Genomic DNA, 27,819 nt, shown 5'->3' with positions numbered 1-27,819 from the left:
AAATGGCCATGTACCCCGGATACATGACAGCATCAATACGTAATATGTACTCCGTTAGTCAGAAAAAACTTATAAAAATTTTTACTTAAAAATCACGTACAAACTGCATTATATTGAAATTTTGAAAAACTTATCACTGTCCTTACCGATTATAATATTTCAAATACTATATATTAATTGTATAGTAACAAATAATAAATGGTAAAGGATAATCTAGCAGATGAATATCATCCCCATAACAACAATGTATCGTGAAATTTAATGATACAGTAATTAAGTTTTCTAGAAACAATAGTTTAACACTGGTCAAAAGGAGTTTGTCCTATGAGAAAAGACGTCGTGAATATGTTTACATAATATTTCATGACTTACCAAGCCATAAAAACTCTTACAAGTAAATACATTGTATTCTGACATGTAAAACAGTATTTTTTGATAAGCATGATGTGTACGCTAACAATACAATAGAACTTGTAAAATATGTTGAATATAATTACTAATATAATAGACTTGCTTTACTAACAAATAAATATAAACATAATTCTTTAATTTATAACCAAAGTGAAAAATTCAATATAGGACCTGAAAATCTCATAAATCGTTATTTATTAATTAAATTATAGTTCGTAATTCATTTTTGCAAAAATAATAAAAAGGAACTAAAATAAGGTACTTTTACGGTATTATCCCCAATATGATTCCATTTATTTTTCTAATTGCATGCACCGAAATTTTTAATGAAACAAATGACACAAATTCATTGGAAAAAGATATTTTAATACGTGACAATCAAAATGATACGAAAATCAATACAGTTATTGAAGAAAATAATCTCCCATTTAAAAAAAGAAAAAGATCTTTGAATGCTATAAGTCAAACCGAAATTTCAGAAACAACACAAGATTGCATCTTTAAAGAAACATCTATTCATATAAATGATGATCATAGCCCACGCGCAAAGCGCGTGTGTTCAAATCCGAATATACAGTTATATACATTACAAAATAAAAATAAAGAAAAAAGCCAAGAAGATTATTTCGAACCCAAATTACCATTAGAAAAATTGCAAGATCAAATTAAGATATGGGAAAAAGAAGACGAAAAACTTAAAGCAGAATATATAAGAATAAAATGTAATAAGTCAGTAGAAGAAATGATGAAATATAATGAAAACAGACATAACTTAAATAGAATTTTCTACTATTTTAGAATAAGTTTAGATGTGCTTATGAGTAAAATAGAAGGAATTCTAACAAGAACTCAAGAAAAAGAAAGTCACGACATAGTGCTAATGGAACAGTTTAATACTTTAAACGTGTGTTTTAATTATATAAGTAAAATGTCAATTATTCAATTGCGATATACACTTTCAAGTTGCAAAATAATTTCAATATTTAAAAAAATACCTTCAAAACTAAATTGCTTATGTAATAATTATAACATAATTAAAAATTTTCTATTATTTAGAGCAAATTTGGAAAAGATTTGTAATAATATGTTAACTGATGATGAAAAGGATGCATTAAACGTAGTCTCAGATAAAATGCAAAGTTTCTTTACAAGTTTGCCGCAAATTACTACAAATTGCACAAATGTTGTGTCAAATCTTGAGATACTGAGATCAAAATATGGAATTATAGATTAAAACCATTTTGATTTAATTGTAACAGTTTAAAAAAATTTATATGTGATAAATAAAACAAGAATCAAATTTACAATGGAATTTAAATTTCGATAAACTATTCTTACAATGCAGAAAAAGAAAAATCTTGTTAAGATAAAAAACTAGATCTAAGGTTTTTACTGCAACGAAAAATTTTATCCTAAAAATATTAAAAAGAACACTATAGTTCAATTCATTAACATAAACTTTTGGCATGAAAGCTTAGAATTCTTATTTTCATTTGTATTTTACAATAAAATTGAAGTTAAATTAAAACTGTAATATAGTTTAAAAAAAATTAATCTCATAGATCTAAATATATAACTAAATTATCTACTTGAAATATATCTTCGAAAATTATTTGGTCAGAAAAATGAATTCGTGCTTTTATAAATTAATAACTTTCCTATAACGTTTGAGCTCACAAAGATTTTAGGCCTTATAATCTATATCTCATTAAATATTGTTTTTTACAAAATTAAAACATTACTATATATTTAATTCAGCTGTATTTCCTAGATATTATCGCTATTGCATTTCGTCTAAACTAAAACGTTGTGCTCATATATTCCTCATAAGAATTTTTTTTAGGGACTTAAAATTGTAAATACTTATATTGATAAAAATACAAAATGAAAGTTTATTTTTTGTAAAAAAAAGTAGTAATGTAGTTAACCACTATTCACACTTGGCGTAGTACCCATCCTTTTGCATGCAATTTGCTATGTTTTCGCTCACGTGCTATAATCTTCTCTAAGAGAGTTCTATCTTTTAAAGGTTAAGAATACACTTCAAATCTTTTTAAAATCATAGACTGGATATAAGCCTTGGTATAATAAGAAAATACGGAACTTAAATATTATATTGCTATATTAGAGCTTAAATAGCGCCAAGACATACTAGTTTTTGAAAATCATTCCTTGGATTTTCTCTAGCCTATAATAACTCTGAAAATTTTGAACACTGATGGAAATAATCTTTTCATAAAATTTTATTAGACTTTTTTTGCAATCTGAAGAATGAAAAGAATGAAATCTTGCCTAAGAATGAAGATTTTAAATAAAACTCCATTGGAGTATAATATAATATCTTACTTACTATTAATTTTCACAATTTCTTCTGAAAATTCCCGGAGTTCCTTCTGAAATCCACATATTGGGTTTTCTAATACCCCATCCTGATGTGTATCAAACCCATGTCCGACTGACATGGTTAGGCTTTCAGAAGTCATTTAAAGACTCTTGTCTGTATATATGCTTCCGTTCTGGGTTCTAATTCGAGCTCTTTGATATGCGAGAGGTTATAATAAGTTACTATTCCACCTTAAGTTATCACATAAGAAATAATTTTTGGCTTATATTTATAGAGAAAAGCTACATGATTTGCAAGCAAGTCGTATTTATGTTTCTTTTCTGTTTCTACCTATGAAGGTTGTTATAGCTTGTGATTCCAACTTCAACAACGATCACTTCTTTCCTCAACTTATCCACAATTAGTATATCAGGCTTGTTATACTTTATTTAATACTTCAATGTATCCTACTGTCAACTGTATCTCAACATACTCATTAGCTACACATTCCTGGACTGAATGATTTCTAAAACTTCAATAAAAAACATAATTTTTTAATAAAATCGCAAAAACTCAAATATCATACTGTGGTATCCCACATGTCAAACATATCATTTTTGACATTTCTTGATTTGTTTACCCTGTAAACAAACAAAAAAAACTATAAAAGAAAATTCCATACTTAGGGGTATGGAAGATAAGAGAAATAAACTATTTACTCAAAACTTATCTTTATTGGAGTTGTACTTCCGCAGGAGGTACGACATATTGAATTCAATAAGAGAGTACAAATATAATGAACTCCCACCCACGCTAGGAAGAGAAATCGCAGGGCACAACTCCAAAATTCAAGAAACAAAAGTAGTCACCATAAGAATTAAGACAGGTGAAGTGGATCTAGGAATCACTAAGAATGTAGAACTGATCAACGACATATTCGAAATCGATCTACTAGGATGGTTCAAAAAGATCGAAGAAATTTTCCAAAGGAACCAATGGAATGAAGAAACTAAAAGGCTCTTTTTATACGATCTTATAGAAGATCAGATTATAGATAAAACCAAATTGAAAGATGATTATGAAGAGAACAAAAAATACATCATGTCCAAAGTATTTTCACAGAAAAGGGTCGAGAACTTAATAGCAGAACTGAGTAATCTCAAACAGACTGACCACATCTTCTTCGACGACTATGTAAACGAAATCATGAATCGATTAACTATCTACAGTAAAGTATCCAACTGTAGCATGAAAGAATATGAACGAAGATCAAAGGAATCTCTATACAGAGGACTAGGCTTAGAAACAGTAAGATATCTCGAGGAACAAAACTTCGAAACACTACCCGAAATCATACCAGCCCTAAAAAGAATTGAAGAAAACATAATAACAAGATTTAACATACCGAGAAAGCTAAATAACACCTCAGGTATAAGATTCATGAAAAAATGGTGTAAAGTCCACAAAACTTTGGGACATACAACGAGAGACTGCGGGCAAAGCAATGAAACAAATCGATCGAATATGAGCAAAGTAAAACACGAAAAATTCAACAACTACAAAAGACAGTAGTTCCCGATACCAATCAAAATTTAAAAAATACAACGAGAAAGACTTCAGAGCCCAGGGAAAATAAAAACTCTTTAAACTATGTTATTTTAGAAAATCCTAACATTGTCGAACAACTCGATATCCCACTCATAATCAACACAAAACATGAGTCAACAGGAACTATAGACTGCGGAGCAGGATTAAACTTTATAAAAGCAGACCTCGTAGAACAATGGAACATCACCACTAGAGAAAACAAAGAGATCCAGGTAATGTTCGGTAATAAATCTAGTGAAAAAACTAACACTACAATAGAACTCGACTTAAAATTAAAGGATCAAAACGAGACATGCAAGATTGAATTTTACTTATTAAAAAACCTACCAGTCAATATTATACTTGGTAGAGATTTCATGTCGAGAATCGATATTATATTAGATTTTACAAGAAAGAAAATAATCTGGAACAACGCAACCGTAAATATGAAAACAAATGCAGAAGAAACAGAATTCGAAAAACCCCCAGGAAAAATACTTATCACTAAGGAAGAAGAAAGACTTAGGGAAATTATAGATAATTATAAAAGAGAAATCAAAGAAAATTGTCCTATAAACACAGATCACGTTAAATTACAAGTTTCAAACAACGACATAAAATGTAAGAAAATTAACTATGCCGTACCATCAAACTTTAAAGAAGATGCAATAGCCGAAATACAACGACTTATAACCGCTGACATAATAGAAGAATGTAATGAAAGATACACAAGTCCCGCATTTTTTAAGAAAAAGAAAAATGGGAAAATGAGATTAATAGTAGACTATAGAGAAATAAATAACTTTGTTGAAGATGAAGTGGAAATAATACCCAAAATGGACGATATTATTTATCAACTTGGTAAAAGCGAAGTAATAAGCAAATTAGACTTGACAAACGGGTTTAATCAATTACTCCTAGCAAAAGATAGCAGAAAATGGACAGCATTTTCGATATTTGGTAAAACATTCAGGTACAAAAGACTTCCTTTTGGATTAAAAAATGGACCAAAAGCTTTTCAGAAAATCATGAACAAAATACTTTTCGGGATAAATAACATTTCAGTATATATAGACGACATAATAATTGCCACAAAGGACTACGAATCACACCTCAATACGCTTAAAGAACTGTTCACAAGATTGAAACATTACAATGTAAATGTAAATTTCGCAAAATCAGAGTTTTGCACAAAGGACACCGAAATCCTAGGAACAAGAATTTTTAACGGAAAAATGTACCCTCTCACGAAAGACTGTAAACTAACAGAAAACATGAAATGCCACACTAAAAAAGACCTGCAAAAAATAATTGGCATATTTAATTGGTACAGAAAATACATTCCAAACTTAAGTCTAGAAATTCTAAGCTTAACCGAAAAGCTAAAAGGAAACGAAAAAAAAGTCAAGCTAACAAAAGAAGACAATCTAATAATAAACAAATTAGTAAGTACACTAAAGAACAATAGCCATCTAGTACTGCCAGACTACAGTAAAAAATTTACACTACATTGCGACGCCTCTGAACTAGGAATGGGCGCAGTACTATCACAAGAACACGGAATAATTTTAAATATAAGCATGAAATTTAATAAAACTGAAAGAAATTATACAATAGTGGAAAAAGAATACTTTGCAATAGTATACGCGATGGATAAGTGCAGAAACATAGTACTCGGAAATTACGTCGAAATCTATACAGATAACAGGAATTGTCTATTTAAAAGCAAAATAAGCAGAAGAATAGAAAGATGGGACGCGATGATGATAGAGCACAATTACTGCATAAAACAAATCGCAGGAGAGAATAACTCAGTAGCTGACTACCTATCAAGATGTTTTAAAATAGAAAATGTCAGACATGGAAATAACCTTACGAATATAATAGAACAATATGTAGAAAAAATATCAGACGATAAATCCGGAAAGGAAAACTGGGAAAGAAATAAAGATGACAAAATAATGATCAAAAACACCGAAGCAGAAAATTTTATAACAAAAATACATGAACTAGCCGGCCACCCAGGAATCGTAGTATTAAACAAGAATCTCTCTCCTTTCTACAACATAATTGGATTAAAGAACAAAATAATAGCAATAACAAAAAATTGCAGAATGTGTAACTTAAATAAGAAAGAGAAAGTCAAAACTCAGAAATTACAGATCGAATCTGATAAAATTTACGGAACAATAGCCATGGACATATTTGGACCATTTGAACTTGAAAATTTTGAACATGATACAATCCATTATAAGGCTTATTACCTTTGCATAACAGACGTTTACTCAAGAATTTCAAGGGTATACCTTCTATATAACATAACGGAAGATACAATAATAAAATGTATAGATAAATGGATACAAGAATTTCAACAGCCAGAAAAAATTATCATGGACAATGGCACACAATTTACCGGAGAAAAACTCAGAGAAAAATATGAGAAAAGTAGAGGAATTAAACTCGTTAACACTCCAATATACCATCCACAAAGCAACGGAATGGCAGAAAGGCAAAACAGTATAATAGCTGAATGTCTAAGGATAAACAAGCTAAATAACATCAACGACATAACAAATAAAATTAACATTAAACTTAACGTAAATTACAAAAGAACTATTGGATGTTCTCCATTCGAATTAGAGAAACAATACAGCTTTTTTGACCCATTCAGACGACAAAGCAACCTAAAGGAACCAAAATACAAATCAGTTCCAGCCACACTGAACCAGAATAACGATAAAAAATTAAAAATAAATGATAAAGTATTTGTAAGAGATGTCAAAGCTGGGAAAATGGATGAACAATATAAAGGACCCTGTACGATCAAAGAGGTTGGGAAGAAAGGAAACTGGGTTAAAGTAGAAGAAGGAGGCAACTGGATCCACATAAAGGACATTAAAAGAAGAGGGTAGGATGTGGTATCCCACATGTCAAACATATCATTTTTGACATTTCTTGATTTGTTTACCCTGTAAACAAACAAAAAAAACTATAAAAGAAAATTCCATACTTAGGGGTATGGAAGATAAGAGAAATAAACTATTTACTCAAAACTTATCTTTATTGGAGTTGTACTTCCGCAGGAGGTACGACACATACTTTCATTTATAATTTTTTCTAATAAGAAAATATACGCAAATTTTAAATATTAAAAACCTCAAAAAATAGTAGAATCCCAAGAAACCCGTATTAACTTTATATACTATCTATGAGATAGGATGTACTAGAAAAATAATTTTTATTCTTACATGAAGGGTTGAGGTTAAAGCAGCAATTTCATATTATTAAAAAAGATAATAATACACAACAAATTCGTTATTTGTTCATGAAAGTCATGGAGTAAATATATACGTAAACTTATGCGATTTATTTTCAGAAGAGTTAATATAAAACGAACTAGTACGACCTAGAAACTATAAAAATCTCAATAACATTCAAAATCTAAAACAATTAAATTAAAACACTTTATTTTTATTGTATTGAGTAATATTAAAATATTTTTAAAGCTCGTTTATACTTATAATTTACTAATAGAATTATAAAATATGTTAGAAGTCGTCACAAAAACATTTCCAAATTTGCTAGTCTTATTTTTTTCTTGTAAGTAAAAGAAAGAAGAAATATTACAAAGAATTAGAAGTTATCTGATGCGATCCTTCTCCACTGGTAGCGTTAAATTTTTATTCACCAAAACTCCATCAATTAAACATTTAAATCCCCAGAATTCGTCTTATTCATTGGTTTGGCTCATTAGAATATAATTCACCTATACCTATAATAAAGTCCAAAGTACACCACTGCGGACATATTTATGCCTATAGTATGACTAATGAGAGAGCGAACATCATTTTATTTGCTCAAAGGTACTTAACATCATGCATATCTTACATATCCGCGTCACAAGCCCAGCATCTTATTAAACTGCGTTTACCAATAGTCCCTAGCTGTTTCGACCACCGTGTTAAAGAATTTTGAAAAATGGGTCTTCTAGACCCGATGTTGCTCTACTTTGGTTATTCTCTCATTTTCTCTAGGATCCACACAGAGTGTAGCATTAATGCAAATAAGCTAAAACCGGCAAGTACTTTACGTAACGATAATAATTATAAGAGTGCTTTTATTGGCTTAAAATACGTTTCTACTTATATTCTATACCTTTCGGATGGACGAACATAAATTACATTGAACCAACTTCATAATTATCGGTGTTATGTTTATCGCAAAAAGTTTCAAGTTTTAGTCCCGGGGATTTATATCTACCCACCTTCGATGTACGAGCTCATCCTTATATGCACGTTGAGAGTGATATTATGATTCACTTATAATTATGTGGCTTTAAAAACCAAACTAGTAGGATAACGTAATTTTTATGTAAAAATCAAATATTTCATGCATACAATACAATTCACAAAATAAAACTTACAAAAGAGCAGTTTTTAGAAGAAATCCGAATAAAGAAAATTATGTTTTATGAGTTAGTATCTATAGAAAGATACATTATATCAATTTAATACCTATATAATATTCTAGCTTTGGGTAGTTCGCGTCTCTAGTCATAAATTTACAATTATTTCTGATATTATCTGATCAAAAATAAGTACAATAATAAATAAATTTTGAATAAGGCGGATACATAGTAACTGGAATAAAACAAATAAGCGGGACCTTTTCCCGTTTTTTTATTTTAATTTCGTATTTTTTATATCACGAATAATAGCAATCATAAATGAAATTATAAATATCAATTGAAATGGAAATCGGACAAATAGAATTATACAAAGTGATTTTCCGCCATGAAATAGAAAAAACGTATTATGTTAATTTAATATCATAAAATTCAAAAAAATATTTTTACAATAAAACATTTTTAATAAAGTATTTAATAGTATGTTAATAATTATTTAATAAACAAAAATGCGAGAAGTAAAAAATACATCTGAGTTATCACCCAAAATTTATAGATCAGAGCCTTCAGACACAAGAACATGTTTTAATCATATAAAATTGCATTATGAAAACCTCTTAAAATCTTTTACTTACGTATTTTTGCATCCTAAAAAGTTTTATTCATATTTTTATTAGAAAAATTATTATCCCAAAATTATGTTTCAGTTTATTTTTTTAATCAAATCTTCTGAAGTTATAAATCAATCCGATGAATCAAGCTCACATCAAGCAAATATTTTACTACAATATAGAAGAAATGAAATGGTTTTATGTAAAAAAGCTGGTGAAGAAAATATTCCATTCAAAAAAAGAAAAAGTACCTACGATATCTCGAATTATTTCAATGTCGCGAAAACAACACAAAATATTCTCGAAACATATGTATCTATTTCTAAGGATGATTCTAAACTATGCAAAAGGTATTTATGCAAGAATCAAAAAATCCATCAAAAGAAGATATATCACAATAAATACTGTAATAATATTCGAAGAGACGTAGCGGAAGATAAATATTCATTAAAAAATGTCAAAAATCAAATTTTTGAATGGGAAGATGAGGAGAAGAAATTTAAAAATGACAATGTGAAAATACCATGTCGTATAATGACAGAAGAGGGGAGCAAATATGAAAAAGCTAGATATTCAACTAATAAGATTTTCTATAATTTTAGAATTAGCTTAAACGTACTTATGTGTAAAATCGAAAATGTTCTGGTAAAATGCCAGAAAGACGAAAGTTCCGACTTTTTATTACTTCAGCAATTTAAATATTTCAAACTTTGTTTTCTTTATATATGTAAAATGTCACAGAGCCGTTTAAATTTATCATGTTCAAGTAGTATATTACTTGCAAGATTTAACTGTATACCAAAAAAATTAATCTGTTTATTTAACGATTATAAGATAGAGAAAAAATTTGAAATATTTAGATCAAATTTGGAAAAAAAATATGGTAATTCGTTTACTGCTGATGAAAATAATGCGCTAGACGTAATCTCAAAAAAATTGGAGAGCTTGTACGGAAGCTTAAAACAAATAACTTTAAATTACTCAATTATTGTGTCAAATATCGAAATACTTAGATCAAAATATGGCATTAAAAAAAAATAAACCATTTGAAATAATTTTTCTTATAAACAAATATTTTAATTTCATATCATTAACGAATAAGCTGTCGGGATTGTATGTGTGGGTTTTAGGTTTTACTTTTGTCATTTTGCACTAACAACTTCCCTTTAAATAGTCTTTCAACGACTTGGGTCTTTAGCTTTAGATTTATAATACGTCTTGTTTGTGGGTTTTTACAGAATTTATAGATTTTTATATTTAACTTAACTTATTGCTGGAGGTTTTTTATTACTTTATAATCTGTGAATAGATTTATTTATATTATGTGAGGTATTATTAGAATCGTGATCCCATTTTAAAGTATCGTTTTTCATTGAAATATAATTGATTTTAATTTATAAATTTGTAGAACTTATTTACACAAAAAATATTTCAAAAATGACTTCTTTTTATTTTATAGTACTCATACTCTTGCTACATATTAATAAAAGTTTGATTCTTTTATTTTGACCAGAATTCTTTGCAGATTCATAAATTTCACAATGATGTCATTCTTCAGTTTTTTTTGTTTTACAAAAATACTATCTCTGAATATTTTATTTATTGCAAGCTTTATATCGGGGGAGGGGTTGTTGAATGGTCTTATATATATTAGTATGTTGCTAAAAATCTTCTATTTATATTACTTTTCAGTCCATATTGTAAGATCAATATTATTTTCTTTGCATGTTGTTATAATACTTTAAAGTGACTTCTCTATTGTCAAACACGATTAGTTTTTTTGTTATTTTTCCTCTTCATAAAATTGTACAAGAACATTTTTGTTTTTTAAGATGCTAAAACTGTTTTGCATGCTTATTTGTAAAAATTATGAATGAAAAATTGCCATTTTTGTTGTGAAACATAAAAATTACTAGTTTGTTTTTAAGAGACTTGTTTTTATTCAATTTTTGTCTTTCGATAATTTTTTTTCAAACTATCTGTTTTATATAATTTTTGTTGTTGAATACAAACGAATATAGATACATAAGAAGCATACTACAAACAGCAATCAGAGAAAATACGATCAACAGGGCCAAAAAACAAGTAGAGGACAACCTATATAGGAGCCAAAATTGATACAGACATATGAAACTATATCTAGAATCCCTTTTTTTCCATAAGCTATCAATTTCACCATGTCAATATTAAGAATATCGACTATTGGCTACGATGGAATAAGCCTATCTAATGACGATTTGTTTTAAAGTGATTGATTCATGTACAATTTTGCTTTGTTATGTAGACGTATAAGATACTTTTTCTTTATATTTTTAAATACTTAGATACAATATTCTAATATATACTACATTATTCCGTGCAATCAATTTTTGTTTCCAGAATTATCATTTCATAAAAAATAAGTAGATGTTGTTTAATTGTGGCATTGACATGCAATAAGAGAATCATGAGCATTATTATATTTATATACTTGTTTTCACAATATAATCTAAGTTTTGAATTGAGGCTGTTGAAAACAGACACAACAAAAACATAGCCAATTGAAATTTAACAATAAAAGAATAATATGCAAGCGTATCATGCAACTTAAGTGTCATTTATAAATTAGACTTTACAGTAACATAGATCTGAAAACGTTAATTGGCACATGAGTTTTTTCAATAATTTTATTCGAAATAGTTTTTTATAGATCAAAAATTAATAATATGATAATATTAAAATCATATAAAACAGGGGATATCGTTTATATTATCCTCAAAATACATATAGTTTAGACTTGATTACCACATATGTAATCTAATAAATATGCACTCCTATTTACGTTATTTTGTTAAAATGTTTTTATTATAGAAAGCTTTGAAGGTTCTCGGACATTGTAACAATCGCCACACAAAAATAAACAATTTATGATATTGACATTTTATGCTTTAATAAGCAATTTTAGGTTTAAAAATTTTATGCGTGGTATATTTTTAGATTTTGAACAAATTTGCCTTTTCTTTGGTGTAGCTATGCACACCTGGTGCATACAATTCTAATTTTTTTATCATATGTAATATTATTATTATTTTTGCCTGCGCTGCAAGACATTTAGTACAAAAATTAAAGTTGTTTATTTACGCCGATGGTATGTAGATATTTATATTCTTTGTTTAAAAGAACAAAAAGCCACTGAATGTAAAATAAAACTAAACTCATAAATACTTTTTAGTCTGAGTTAAAACAAGCTAATTAAAACGCATAGTTTTTAGACGTTTTAGCGATGACCTAAAATTTTATGTACTATGAAGCGTAATCGATTATTTGTTGTCTTAATTAGATAGACTAGGCTATAAATCTAGTTTCCAAAAATTCATAGATTTTTTATATAATACAGAAAAAATCTATACTCAGTATATAGTTCAATGAGTAGTAGCAATAGCAAAAACATAAATTTTTTTATAAATATCAAAACCGCTGTTTATAAGAAAAGAAATGCTGTTGAAAATGGAAAAAATAATAAAGAGGCTTATAATCGTCATTAAAAATAATTACTTTATATTTAAAACCTAATATATTAGCCTTATTAATTTTTATGTATAAAAACATAAGGGTATTTCTTTTTACGGAATTTTATTAGGTAAAAACGTCATAATGCCCGACAAAAATATTCTAAATACTGTTGTACATATTTGCTTAATTAAATTCTACACCTCTAAAATAAAAAATAACACTTCAAAATATAACATTACATTATAACTTAAAATTCTGCATATGGTAACACGCTTATATCGAGCCATAATTTTAAATATTCACATTAACAAGATTTATTGTTCAAAACTTTTTTTCAAGAAGTTCACTATAAAAACCTTGATTACTCGTTAAATTAAAATCATATTAGAAACTTGATGAAAATAATTAAGTTGTTACAAGATATTGTAAAGTTTTTCAAAATATTAATTTGCTTATTTATCACATTCTTTTGTTTCAAAGACTTACAGTTTTAAGGTATATAGTTCAATAAAACAAAAATGACAAATTATATGATCTTATGAATGATTAAAATTTAGAAATTCTTTGTTAGTGAAAAAAAATCTTTATTGGTTTTTTGTAAATTAACTAAAATCAAGTTGTTTTAATTCAGTGATTTTTATTTTCTGGTTTGAATAGATTGGTGGAACAACCATCTGCGTATATTTTAATGTTAAAATATAAAAAGTAAAGATCCTTATTCAATTTCGCAAACAATTCCTCTGCTATAATCTATTAGATTGCATTTAAACACACATCCGAGGCATTTTTTTATGCATTGAAATTTTATACCCACATAATGTTTAAATATATATTTCATATTATATGTACGGAAATTTTGAACAAATCACATAAATCAAATTGTGCACAAGAGAATATTTCAATTAAATATAGTCAAAATAAAATGATAACTAGTGAAGTTATATATGAGAAAACCCTTCCACTAAAAAAAAGGAAAAGAACATTTAGTTTATCGGAAATAAATAATGCACCAATTACAAAACAATGTTATTGTTTTGAATCGGTAGGTTCTTATTCTGGAATCAATTTTAATAAAAATGCAGAGGAAGCATGTAAAGTTTCAAAAGAACAAGTCGGGAGAACAAATATATACAAGACAGATGAAAAAATTCAGAAAAATGATTCTGTGTGTAAATCAGCATTAAAATTATTAAAAGATCAATTAAAAACTTGGATTTTAGAAGATAAACAAATCGAAATTGACGGAATGGAATTAAATTGTGATAAGGAAACACAGGAACACAAAATCTATTTTCAAAATAGAATTTACATTAATCGAGTTTTTTACCGGTTTAAACTGAATATAAGCTTTAATCTTAAAAAAATTGAGAAAATTATCCACAGAATTTCATGGGATGAAAAGCCCAAGAAATCGTTATATAAACAATTTCTTTTTTTCGAACATTGTATTGAATATATAAAAAATATGCTCCCCAGTCAACAACGTTATATTTTTAATAGTCATATTTTAATTTCATTATATGGAAAGACTCCTAATAGACTTAAGATTCTTGATGACAAATTTAAATTAAACGAGAATTTTGAAATTTTTAGGTATAATTTAGAAAGAATATGTAATAATTTATTGACAGATAAAGAAAAATATGCAGTGAACGTAGTCGGAAACAAAATTAGACTTTTATTTGACAATTATAAACAAATATGTCGTTATTCTAGTAATATTGTATCAAATCTTAAAAAACTTAGGGACAAATATGGAAAAAAGAATCATTTTTTTAAAAAATAAAAAAGTTTTAAGAGGCACTTAAAATTTTCATATTTTTATAAAGCTATATTTTGTTGCGCGAGATGATGCAATTTATTGCATTTATTCGGGCCGTTCCTCCTAAGTTTATTTCAGACACTGCATCTTAATATTTAAAAGAACCTTTTAAAAATCACTATAAGATAAAAGAATTAGATAAGTTGCGATTTTTTGTCAAGATTAGAAGATCAATTGTGCTAAAATACAATTTAGAACATCTTTTCTATCATTTTGGAGATATATGAAATTGTAATTTCTTTTTAACAGTTCATAAACATTATTATATAAATACAAAAATATTTGCAACATTTTTTTGACATTACTATAAATCCATATTACATAAAGGCAATTTATTAATCAATTATTAGCATTAATTGGCTAATTTCTAAAATCTTTTCTTACAACAATAATGTAAGATAGTGTATTAAAAGATATAGTTTTGTGATTTCAGTGTTCTGATAGAATAAGGCGATATTATATATTTGATATTTTTTTAGCGTGTTGTTTGTGAAAAGATTTCTCAAAAGCGGAAATGTGACAATTTAAATAAAGTAATCGAAAATTTTTATTAAATATGAAGCTGTAATTTTAAAAGGCAATGTAAAGCTTTTATTAAAAACGTAAAATTATTAATTTTGTATTCAATTTATCGAGAAAACTACAAACTAAAAAATGTGATGTTAAAAGATTCAAATATAACTATATCGATTATACGTAAAAACTATAAAAAAAAATTATAATTGTAGTAAATAAAGTTAACATCAATCATTAATCGTGAGATATAAGTAATGGATACGTAAAAATTGTTTTAACAAAATAAGAAAGTAAACTTTGTTTTTATTCATTCTATATATGATATACCAAATATCATAAAATATATTTCTAAAATCTTTCCCTCCAAATTCGTCCCGTTTTCCCTCCAACATTTATTTAAATATTTTATCTGGAGAGGGGTACGGAGTAATGGAAAGAAAGTTTAAAATTAACAATAAAAACATTTTACATACTTTCCTCAGTGGTGGATACCACACTATAGAATAGTGTTTCGAACATATTCTGCAATTTGAGCAATGTTTTTAACTAAAAAAATGCAAATGTATGTTTTTTATGTGTACAAAGATTAAGATATATATCATATGCTCAATTGCTATAAAAAACTTTACAAAAATTGCACGCCGAAAAATTGATAGATATCGATGTTATTTCATTATAGTAGTGTAATTTGTAGACCAATGTTTAAGATTTTTCGTATGTATTATAGGGGCGAATAAAGTTATAAAGTATTCTGTATTATCTAGCAAGTCTTAATATTTATTGAACTTTGCATTTTACATTAAATGTTGTTAGGATCATACTGTTTTGCTCAATTGTAAAGAAGACTTTTAATTTATTATAAATGGAAAGAGATTATTTAAATAGATCACACAAAATTAGATATGGTTTATGCTCAATTATCTTATACTTTAAATAAAAAATAAAAATAGAATAAGTTCACGTCCGAGGCCCTCCAGTATATATATATTTATTAAAATATATCATATATCGTAAATTATCAGTACTAAAGAAAACTTATAAAGCTATTTCTTTGGAACAACGATCAGAATACGACCAAAAGAATGCAACAAGGGAAGAATTAGCTTGGCTATAAGTCAATAGATAATATAGCTACTGACAAAGAATAATATAGCTAAAAGTCTGAAGGCTAAAATCAAACTTAATTTCACAATAGCAATATTCTGTGAAGATCTGAATCCCATGAGCGATACCGGGACAAGATGAGCTACTAACATTTAAACTAAATAGAATTTGGATATGCTAAATAATTATCGGGATTTCGTATATAAATTGTTTCGTTTTTATTATGTTTTTATCCAAAAATATTTAAAATCGATATCTATGAAAATCTACACTTTCTTTGCTTTTAGACTTTGTATTTGCAAATATAAACGGGATATAATAATATACAATAAAAAGGTATCGTAATATCTTTAAGATATACAGTGTAAATTTCCGAAAGTATGCTATAATTACATGAATTTTTTAGTTATATTAGCAAAAATATAAAAAACAAAAAGTCTTTAATTTATACATGACAGTTTAAGAATTCTAAACCTCATAATTGAATGTTTGTGTGAAATTTCAAAAATTTTGCTTGCAACGGAGATCTTATTTATGCGTGATAACTAACCAATAAAGAGTCTGTCAAGAGAAGTAATTATATTAAGAATTATATAAAAATTCATATTACCTCTTCGCCGATTTTATTTATTCAAACAACTTTTAATTGTAATATAATTCGTCAAATGCGTTCACAAAAATTATTAGTTTGTAATTCCACTAGACATTACAATTTAGTAGAACGGCAGTAATTATATCTCTGGTTGTTGGGAATCTCTGTTTCTATTATTATTCTTAGATTTATAAATCTACTAGATTACGATAATAATTTTAAAATGTATATTATAAATGGATATTTAGACTTCTTATTTTTGCATCAAAAGCTAGATTATGAATAAAAATCTTTATATTTTTTGCTAAAAAACATTGATACAATATTATCGAGAAGAATACAATATATACTCATTTGTCCCGCCTTTTAAAATATAAAAGCAAAAATTGAATAATTAATTAATAAGCTAAAAATCATCTTTTTACTATTCTTATCATTTTAAAAATATATAGAGAATATGTTATGTTTTACATTTATCAGTGTTTTATTTATTATCGCTTATTTTATCTCCAAGGCGAGATAAGTTTGTTCAAAGTCCTCGCTTTTCAATCTCGCTTCTGATCCCGTATTTTCCAATTTTGAGAGGAGTAAAGCCCCGTGTTTTTTAGGCCACAATTAGGACAGTTAGAATCAAAAATAATTTAAGTATTTTCGAGCAGCAAAAAACACAAAATAAATATAATATATCAGAAAAAACTATTACTTGATTTTATACACTATTACAAAAAATAACTTGGCTTTCGATCCCAATTTCGTTTATTGATATTTTTTTTTCATTTAAAAGAAAATGAAAAGTATCAAATAGAAAAACATAAACTGTATTATAAAAATAGAATAAAATAAGAGATTACTATAAATTTCTTCAAGAATTATAAATAAACGTTGCAACCGAATACAAACTAAAAATAGAATACGAAAACGTGCATCTTAGGATCTAAAAAAAATTAATTTTTCGGGATGCTTTCATAAAAGCCTGTTTGACGAGTTTATATTTATGTTATTACAATTAATTTGATTTTAATTTATTTTATTTTAATTTTTATGCGGTTATTTACTTATAGTTAATGCTCATTAATTATAGAGAAAATCTTGGTTCTTATTTTTTCTGAACTTCATTTTTTGCGGTTAAAAGTTTTCAGACAGAAAGGTGAATTCGAAACATATTGTCCTTTTAGCTCAATATTAAATATTTATAAAATAAGAACTGGAATATTCATCCAAAACATGTTCTAATTTACTAAATATGATTTAAATTAAAAGCTTTGCTAATAATTTGTTTTTATTTGTATTTTTACTCATATCTCAAGTTATCTATGATCATATAATTTTTTTGATCATTTCGTATGACATCGACCATCAATGTCAAAAATAAGATCAAATACCATGAACAATTTTTTGACCATTTTGATTTAGATACTCATAAATATTGTTGAATTTTCTAAAAATATTGTAACTAAAATACATTACTTAATTGATCTAATAAAAATTTAATCCAATATGATCCTTATTATATGTTAAGTTTTCTTACATACATAGTGTAATAACAAATCTTTATATATGTATCATCAATAAACATATAGCGCTTTTTCTTTTAGCTCGTCTCTTATATATTTTTTTATAGTTTTACATTTTTAGTAGATAATTATAAACCCCACAATGATTCAATACATTTTTTTCATATCCTGTACTCAAAAGTTAAATAAAAAAACCGAATCAAATGCGCCCAATACACAGATAGCATTACAAGATAATAACTACGAATCCGTACCCAATGCTGAAAAAAACGAGGGAAATCTTCCGTTGAAAAAGAGAAAAATATTATTAAATGTGTCTAAGTCTTTTAACAATGGAGATTCGACACAAAGGTTTCTTCTCAAACGAAAACATTCTCCAAACAACGAATATGTTAACATATGTGATAAAAGTACATGTGAGAATACAAAATTGCAGTCTCATAAATACAATCAAGACAAAAATAAAGAAAAGCGTCCAATAAATGATGAAACATTTAAATCAGATTTAGAAATTTTAAATAATCAAATTGACCAATGGGATTTCGATGATGATCTTCTGGAATGGCCCTATACACTAAAAAATTGCCATAACAATGTATATGAAGTCAAAATGCACATTAATAACATGAAAATAATATATGGACATTTTTTTAGTTTTTACGGCGAGCTAGATTGTAATTTAACAAAAATTGAGAGCTTTATATTTTTTGTAGCTAAGGATGAAGTATCAAAAAAATTGATACTTGAACAGTTACTTTTTTTTAAATACTGCTTCGACTATATAAAGAAAATAAGCCCCTTTTATTTGCATTATAAATATCATTCTATGAAATTAATTTCGAATTATAGCACCCTGCCTATAAGACTAAATGTTTTGTTCAAAAAATTCCAGCTGCTTGAAAATTTTAAATCTCTCGAATATGCTTTGGAGAGAAGTTTTAATTTTTCATTGACAAACGATGGAAAAGAAATCTTAGGCAAAACTTATCAAAAATTGGATTCCCTCTTTAGATCCTTGAACGAAATATATACGGTATGTTCGAATATTGTGTTAAATCTTAAAGTACTTATATTTAAGTACGGGTAAAAAACATTAAAACTACTTGTCTTTTAATTTTTGTGTAATTAGATCATAAAAAACGAATATGCATTCATTTTAAAAGCGAAATAAAGAATTTCATAAATTTCGGGAGGGGGGGTTGATAATCTTTGAATATATGTAGATAAGAAATTTTTAATTGAATGTTATTTTTATTTTTTTACTTTTAAATATAATACTTAGAACGCAATTATATTTAAATTAAAAAAATTTAAACGGTTTTTTTTTATTAATATATCTGCAATTATTAATAAGGTTTAATTCATATTGTAGTTTATAAAAAATAATTTTTCAAAAAAAATTCTTTGTAATTAACGTTACATAACTTGCCTGTTTTTTTAGAGACAAAAAATATCATATATACTCAAAACGATTTTTTTTCTACGAGAAGGCCATTGTACATTATATGTCTAGTCAGAAAAATAGTTTTTAAGCCTGTTCGTTAAAAGCTTTTAACGTGTTTGTAATTATTTGGGCGCGATGTTAACAGCCTTTGAAACAGTTTAACAAGTATATAACTAGTACTTTCAAAGAAAGTTTTAAATTCTGGATATATTTAATTGTACTACTTATTTTAAAAGGTTGAATTGGATACTTAATTAAAAATGATGTTTTTTCTAAGCAAAAAAAAAACTTATGCTGAATACATTATTTATATTTTTAAATATGTACCATCTTTAATGTTTTTATGAATCCACGAATATAAAGAATGTTAAGTATAAAAAAATTATCACAAAAAATACTTATTTAGATTTCAACATGCTAAAAAACATTGAATTTAAGGCCCTTTTCATAGAATTTCTAAATATCAGAATAATATATACCTTTTACTTCTTATGAAATATATTATTTTCCATGGGCATGTATATTTAGTATAGTAGATAAGTATTGATGTTTAGAAAATGATATTATAATTTAAGCAATAGTTTGCTTCGAAAAATAAAAATAAAGCGTTTTTCCCCTTAATTTACATTTTTAATCACACTTAAGTTCATTTATTTCGGGAAATTTCAAAATACGTCACGACATAGTTATTATTAAACTTAAAAAAAATTTATTTTGAAGTGTAATTTTTACAGTTGCTCAAGTGAATAAAAGAAAAAAATTTTCTTTTAAAAATGTAATAAAATTTGCGCAAAAGTAAACTTTAGACTCATTTTGGATTGTTTTTACAACCTTAAAAAAAATTTTAAACCCCGTGAGCAGCCGGGAACAAATTTATTAGCTACTTTCCCCATTAAAAATATAAAAAAATTATAAATATAATTTCATATTACTCATTTTTAAATTCATACTTCATCTTAAGAAAAGTCGACAAATTCCTTGCATTTTTTGTAAAATTTAACCATTTTAGAATGAAAAAAATGTTTTTAGTTGTCCATTTCCGATCGATTTTTTTGTTTTCAATGACTTTATTTCAGAAGAATATTTTTTATATGAATCTCTTTACAAAACAAATAAACCGCAGTAAATAAAAGACTACATTTCAATGGTTTGTATACTTATTGTTAAATTTTTCATTCCTCAAAAATCTACATTACAAATAAATTTATATCATTAAAATATTTTTTTTTGTAGCATCATATGTAAAATTACTAATAATTTTTGTCACCAACCTGCTTTTCATTTTTTTGAAAATGATAAAGTACAAATTAAAAAAAATTAGTGACCCAAATAAATTCGCACTAAAATTGTACAGCTAAATATTTGTATTGTAGATATTCTCGAATCTAAGACTATGTTTTTCTCTTGCCAACACTCATGCTTTAATTTTAATCAACAGATTTTAACCTTTTTATAATCTAAAAACATACAAGACAAAATAAACGTAATAATACTTATACAAATTTGTTTTTAATTTTTATTTGTACTCTCGTGATTATAAATACATTTATTCCAAAACATAAAAATTACCCTGTAAATACCTCTTTTTTCTCTCAAATAGGAGTTGTAACTTATCCTATGCATAGCTCAACAGATCTCGAGACTAAAGTCCCCGAAAATATCATACGGAGAAACGAAAAGAGTATTGGCTCTTTTTGCAAAAATATAGAGTTTTAAACTCTTTGTATCCATTATATATTAGACAGCATTGAAGAAAATACTTGGTGATCCCTTGCATTGGCCTTAATTTAGGTGTAAACAAAATTTTTTGGAGTTAATAAATTATTCCTTGCTTGACTTGAGATGAAATAGTAGATATTTTGACCACGTGCATATTAAAAAGCTTCAATTATAACCAGAAAGAACGCATATATACAGACAAGAGTTCTGTAAATGATTTTGAAAAGCCTAACTATTTCAATCAGACATAGGCTTAATAATGAACTAGGAGGAAAATTCAAGAACCCAATGTATTGACTTCAGAAGGAGTTACGGAAACTGTCAAAAGAGATTGTGGGTGCATCTTGTGAAAAGTAATTAGTAAGTAAAAAATTATACAAAAATAAATCATATTTATCCCTGAGAAGATATACAATAAAAGACAATTAAATGCATGTAGTATTAAATTTATATCAATATACAAGGGCCTTTAGACATTAAAAAAAACAGAAATGAACATTCTATGTTTTCGTACATCTTTTTTGCATTTTGATGACCTTAATTCAAATGCCTTTTTTGTATGAAAAAAATTTATTTTTTAAGAGAATAATGTAAATACAATTTATCATTGCGAATCAGTCCATGTAGCGATAGTGAACCAAATTGATTATATTTATATTCCACCTGGAATGATTTGAAGAGTCTTGGTTCTTATCACAATTTAATTATCGCACAGAAGCAGTTGTGTGACGCGGAATTAATTTTTTTGACTCATACATTGATGCTTCAACGAAATGCTTTCTTTCTGTCTACTGTATTGATTTTGTCTCGTAAAAAACTTTTTGTTGCGGTTATAAATTTTATAAAATGGATTATAATCTTTTCTATTTATATTCTGTAGTCTATCATGCCCGGTAAAGGGTATCTTATATAAAAAATTAAATGGCCTTTATGCCTCATATGGAATTTTATTTTTTTAAATAACGACTTAATATTTCTCTGGCATATAATACATGTCTCTCATAAATTCTTAAATTCAAAAAATTTGAAGATGATAGACCACGAATCTTATAGAAATCGCCGTGGACAACCATTTTTGGTCTATTCAGGCATACCTTTATAATAGTAACAATTAGAGTGATAAATGGCTAAAGTCGGTTCTTGATGAATCATAAAATGCTTGTAATTTTTTCTTACAAGTACCTATTCTAGTAGATATTTTTAAAAATGTACTTGTTAAAACTTAGTGCAGATTTAAAATAAACATCAATAAATATTATCCCTCGTTTTTTTTTGCTTTTAATTTCTATATTTTTTTAAATTTATGTATTTGTATTGAAAACTATTATTCATATGATGTATAATTGTTTTATGTAGTTATAAACACTTGAATATTGTAGGCTGGATTTATTAATAGCGAATTATTTAAAAATTAAAACCAGAACACAATCGTAATCAACGGGCAATAGATCATATTAATTTTTTTTTAAGAAGAATAAAGATTAATAAATTTGATGCATTTATCTAGTTTAAAGAATAATGAAAGTAACTATTCTATGCAAGTGATATCTGAATCTACTAATAAATATAATTAATGTGTTAAGAGTGTATCCTACTATTCGAATTTTCAAATTAACCAATCAATTTATCAAAAAAAATGATATAAATGATACGAATAATCAATCTTAATTGCATTGTCCAAACACAGATATTAAAATGGTCTAAAAGAATGAATTACTACGAATCAAAAATATTTACGTGGTGTGATTAAAATTTAAGAAAAGTTTTAATAACTAAAATATTAAAAAAGGATTAAAAGCACTTTACGGGGGTTATCAGATATTATATGTATAAATTTGAAAAATTTATATAAAATGTTGATTCTAATAAAATATAGTAAATTTTTTTAATTTTTGCATTTTCTATTATATTTTGAAATTGAATCTTTAAATATGAAACATTGAAAATCAATTCGGAAATTGATTTAATACATATTAATTTTGCAAAGATAAAAGTTGTGCAAATAAATTCGATTTAGAGCAAAATTTATATATAATTAGGATTCAAACGTGTAAATATATTGACTGATAATAAAAAAACACTTCGAGAAGCAAAAGTAAAATATTACTTATAACTAAAAGGCAAAATTAATCGGGCATAAAATATTTGATTGTTGTGTGAAGCCATTAATGCTTAGTATAAAATATGAAAATAAAAAATACCTTTTTAATTTTATATATATTAACATTAAATCATAGTTTGAAAAGCTAAGTAAATATTTTTCATGCTAATTCTGCTAGGCATAGATTACAGAATGTTTTTATAAAGTATTTTATAGAGGAAAAATCAGATATCAAACGAAACATACTGGATTGCAATGATCCATTTAATCAAAACAGATTAGGGTATTGCAAAAAATTTCATTTTAAATTTTTAATAGATTGATTAAAACGGAGAAATATTAAAAACATGAGTATTTAAATTATCATTGGCCCATGAAAATGTTAAATATTTTTTTTTAAATTAATGATGTTCTTGTGACATTTATATGAAAGTAAAAATAGAACTATAGACGTAAAAGACATAGTTTAATTATAACTAATTTATGACAAGTCGAATATATCTAGGCATACTGCACCGAATTTTAAGAAATTTTTTTAACACATATCATTAAGAGTGATTAATTTTTTTTGTCTTTTATATGTATTTATGCAAGCACACAAAGCGTGTTGGCATTTTAAAACATGTAAATATCATAGAAATGTAAACAATATACCATAGAATATTCAAAATTTTCGTAAATAAAATCGAAAACAATATAAAAACGTTGGTGTAATGATATCTTATGAGGGAATTAAAACAAAGAAACTTTATTTTTAGCGTAAACAAACTAGTATTTTTTATTTTATTTAAGAATCACAAGACAAAAGATTTTTAGATTGTATTTACGGCGGGGGTTCTATGTATTTCAGAAAAATTCATCTAGATTTGTTAGTTTTGATAGGATTTTCATCTTTTTTATCGTTTTTTTAATACAGCAGAAATATAAGTTGGGCTGGATTAACCTTAGAAAGTGCTTATAATTTGAATATAATATATTTTATTGCAGCTTTTTGTGATACGCAAATTGATAAAAGACCTTAAAAAACTAATTGGAATAGAAGATTTGTTAGTCATTGGCCTAGGAAATAAGTATCTCATTACGCAACATCAAATGTTATAAACTTGCATTACGGATTTTATGAGTATTTAGTGTTTTTTAGTCATGTAAGTATATTTACAAATATTGGGAATATTAAATTCATCCTACAACAGGAGTTTTATGCATCTTAAATGGTCTTAGGTAATTTATAACATTTTTTAAGATTTTATAAATTTTGCAACGAGGGTACATGCACAAAATTCGAATTCTCTAAAAATTGTGAAAGCATACAATAATTTTTTTACAATGTATAGGTTGCTTTTTTGATAGTAAATATAATTATGAAAAAAATAGTCGTATTTGACCTAAATTAAAATTAAATAAATTTTTCCTAGCTTTTGCAAATGTATATAAACAGATAGCCTAGGAAAACAACATGGCCTAGAATTAAGAATGTCGCCAACAAAAATCAGTTTATTAGTCCTCTAGTTCGATCGTCAAATTTTATCGTTTTTGTTGGTTCAGTATATCTCTTGGAGATGCACAAAAGAGAACTGGGCTATCATACATATAATAAAAGTTCATATATAAACAAAACATATTGTTTTTCTTAGAATTTATACAATCAATGAGAAATATCATTTTACTATTTATGTGAAAAAACACCATCAATGATGTTCTCATATATCTTTTGATTGAGAGGTGCCCTTAGCACAGTGGTAGAATGCTATGCTTCCATTGAGCAATAGCTGGGTTCGATTCCCAGGGGCACCAAAATTGTTTCTACTTTCTATGATGCAGTTGGAACAACTCAGATGATGAAAATGTCCACGATAATCATTAAGTTGATTCAATGAAACTTGTGTGTGTCCAGCCACAAGGGGATTAGCATCTAGTGTAGAAACGCACCTCAAGGCCAAAAAGCAGTATCGCCCTTTGGTGACTTAATGATACATAAAAGTATCTAATGGGTACGGCCTAGTTGGAGCCCATGGCTGGTGCACTCTAGAGTGGGATCCTAGAGCTAACTAAGAGACTAGACGAAGTAGGGCAATAGAAGGTCTCGTGGACCCTATCCTACATGATTCTGTAACACGGTGGCCGAAACTAGTGGGAGACTGGTGGTCAACGCAGCCCAATAAAAACGCCGGGCTGGGGATGTGGTCGTGTAAGGAGCCGTGTGTGCAATACGGATGATTGTAGGGACCTTTGAGTCAGTACGATGATGTCTCTCCTCGGGTTATAGATAACCATGCCCGTTAAGTATATCCGCTGTGAGGTCACTCTGGACGCGATTTGAGGTATAAATGGAAAGTGTTCTCCTGGAGCCAAAGTCCAATGGATACGGCGGAGCTTGCTGCACCGGCAAGTGTATGGAGGGAGTTTTAGTGAGTAAGAATCTCACAGTACCAGTTGGATGAGGATCACACCCAAATCCCTCTGGTCCCTATGTAAGGTTTCTCCCTACCTCTTACTTGCAAGAAAAAAAAAATCTTTTGATTGAGGCGCTGCTATCTGTTAGATTTATGGTCTTTGATGATTACTTGTCTTTTCCGTGTCATGACCAACGTAACAACAAATTAAACAAATTAGTATCACGAGATATTTTTCTTTTTCGATAAATCAAAAAAACGCCATAAAGGTTTCAATTTATATGTATTGTCCGATTTCTATGACTATTTGGATTTTTAGAATATAAAAATTTTCATATTTCATCATGATTTGTTTTTACAAAGTTATATCAACATTAAAGTTTATCGATTGGCTTAAATTTTATTTCAAAATTCTAAAAATTATACTATGAATCCAAAAGAATGTATTTCAATTATTTAAAATAATCATCAAAATTTTTACAATACTTGGAAACAAGTAATTTTCAAATTTTATAAAAGCTAATGTATCGACATTATCTTCCATAGGCCGAAGCTTCTCAACTTTCATTAGAATATTTTTTACTTTTTCGTACTAAATCTTTTTATGAAATCAAAATCAGTATTTTTTGAAATAATTTGAATCATTTTTCATTTTTTTTTTATTATCATTAGTATTACACAGTATATTTTAGATGCAGAATAAATATACAAATCATGAGATTCTAAAAAAATTCTCATTTAATGGCTGTCAATAAGTTCTTTAATGCATGCCAGTGGTTGTTGAGAAGGGAGCTATGGCAGTCTGGTGGCCAAAAATCCCTTAAAAGGAATTTTTAAAAAAATCACCCCAAAAATGAAAAGTCAAGAGGAAAAACTTTTTGAAATTTTTTTAAAATACATTGAAAAAACAAGCAAAATATGTATAAAATGTGGTTCTTCAAGTAAAAAATATAATGAAAATTTTATTTTTAGATGTACTTGGTCTAAATGTAGAAGTAAATGGTCTTTATTAAAAAACACTCCATTCTACAATAACAAGCTTGGAATTAATACTATGTTATTAATTATTAAATTATGGTCAGTTAATGTAAAGTATAAAGCTATTGCGGAATTTCTTGGAATTAGCATTAAAAGTGTAAGAAAAATCATAACTTAAACAGTAAATTCCATCGAAAATTCTGTTTACGTTGAAACAGGTATAATATGAGGACCTGGGATTGTTGTGGAAATAGATGAAAGTAAGTTTGGTAAAGTAAAATACCATAGAGGCCATAGAGTAGAAGGAGTTTGGATTTTCGGGATTGTAGAAAGAACACCTCAAAGGAAAATTGTGTTTGTTCCTGTTGATAATAGAAGAGCTTCTACACTAGAAGAACTTTTAATTAAATATGTTCACCCAGAATCTATCATACATAGTGATTGCTTCTCTTCATATTCTAGAATGTGTTTAATTTTTCAACAACATAAGACGGTTAATCATTCAAAAGAATTTGTTAATAAAAATAATTCATGCCATACAAATACTATCGAAGGTAATTGGAGTGCTGTTAAAAGTGAAACTTCCATAAGGCATAGAACAAAAAAATTAATAAAGAGTTCTTTGGTAAGATTTATGCTTAGAAGAAATTTTGAAGGGGATTTGTTTGAAAAAATTATTAAAATGATTTTTAAGTTTTTATTTTTCTTCCTCTTGACTTTTCATTTTTGGGGTGATTTTTTTAAAAATTCCTTTTAAGGGATTTTTGGCCACCAGACTGCCCTTTAACCGTTGAGAAGATAAGCTCA

General features: G+C 26.9%; 1 protein-coding gene across 1 annotated transcript; it reads left to right on the top strand.

The window, feature by feature from the left end:
- Positions 1–18,519: 18,519 nt before the first annotated feature.
- On the top strand, positions 18,520–19,464 carry VNE69_03126 (uncharacterized protein; the record flags this gene model as incomplete). The annotated part of the gene is made up of 1 exon (XM_065472980.1): positions 18,520–19,464. The coding sequence occupies one exon, from the start codon at positions 18,520–18,522 to the stop codon at positions 19,462–19,464; it is 945 nt and encodes a 314-aa protein (XP_065329052.1).
- Between the last annotated feature and the right edge of the window lie 8,355 nt (positions 19,465–27,819).

This window comes from Vairimorpha necatrix, chromosome 3, assembly GCF_036630325.1.
Source record: "Vairimorpha necatrix chromosome 3, complete sequence".
In the NCBI taxonomy this organism is placed as follows: domain Eukaryota; kingdom Fungi; phylum Microsporidia; family Nosematidae; genus Vairimorpha; species Vairimorpha necatrix.
The sequence above is the reverse complement of the archived record's forward strand: the minus strand, read 5'-3'. Positions and strand labels throughout refer to the sequence as shown.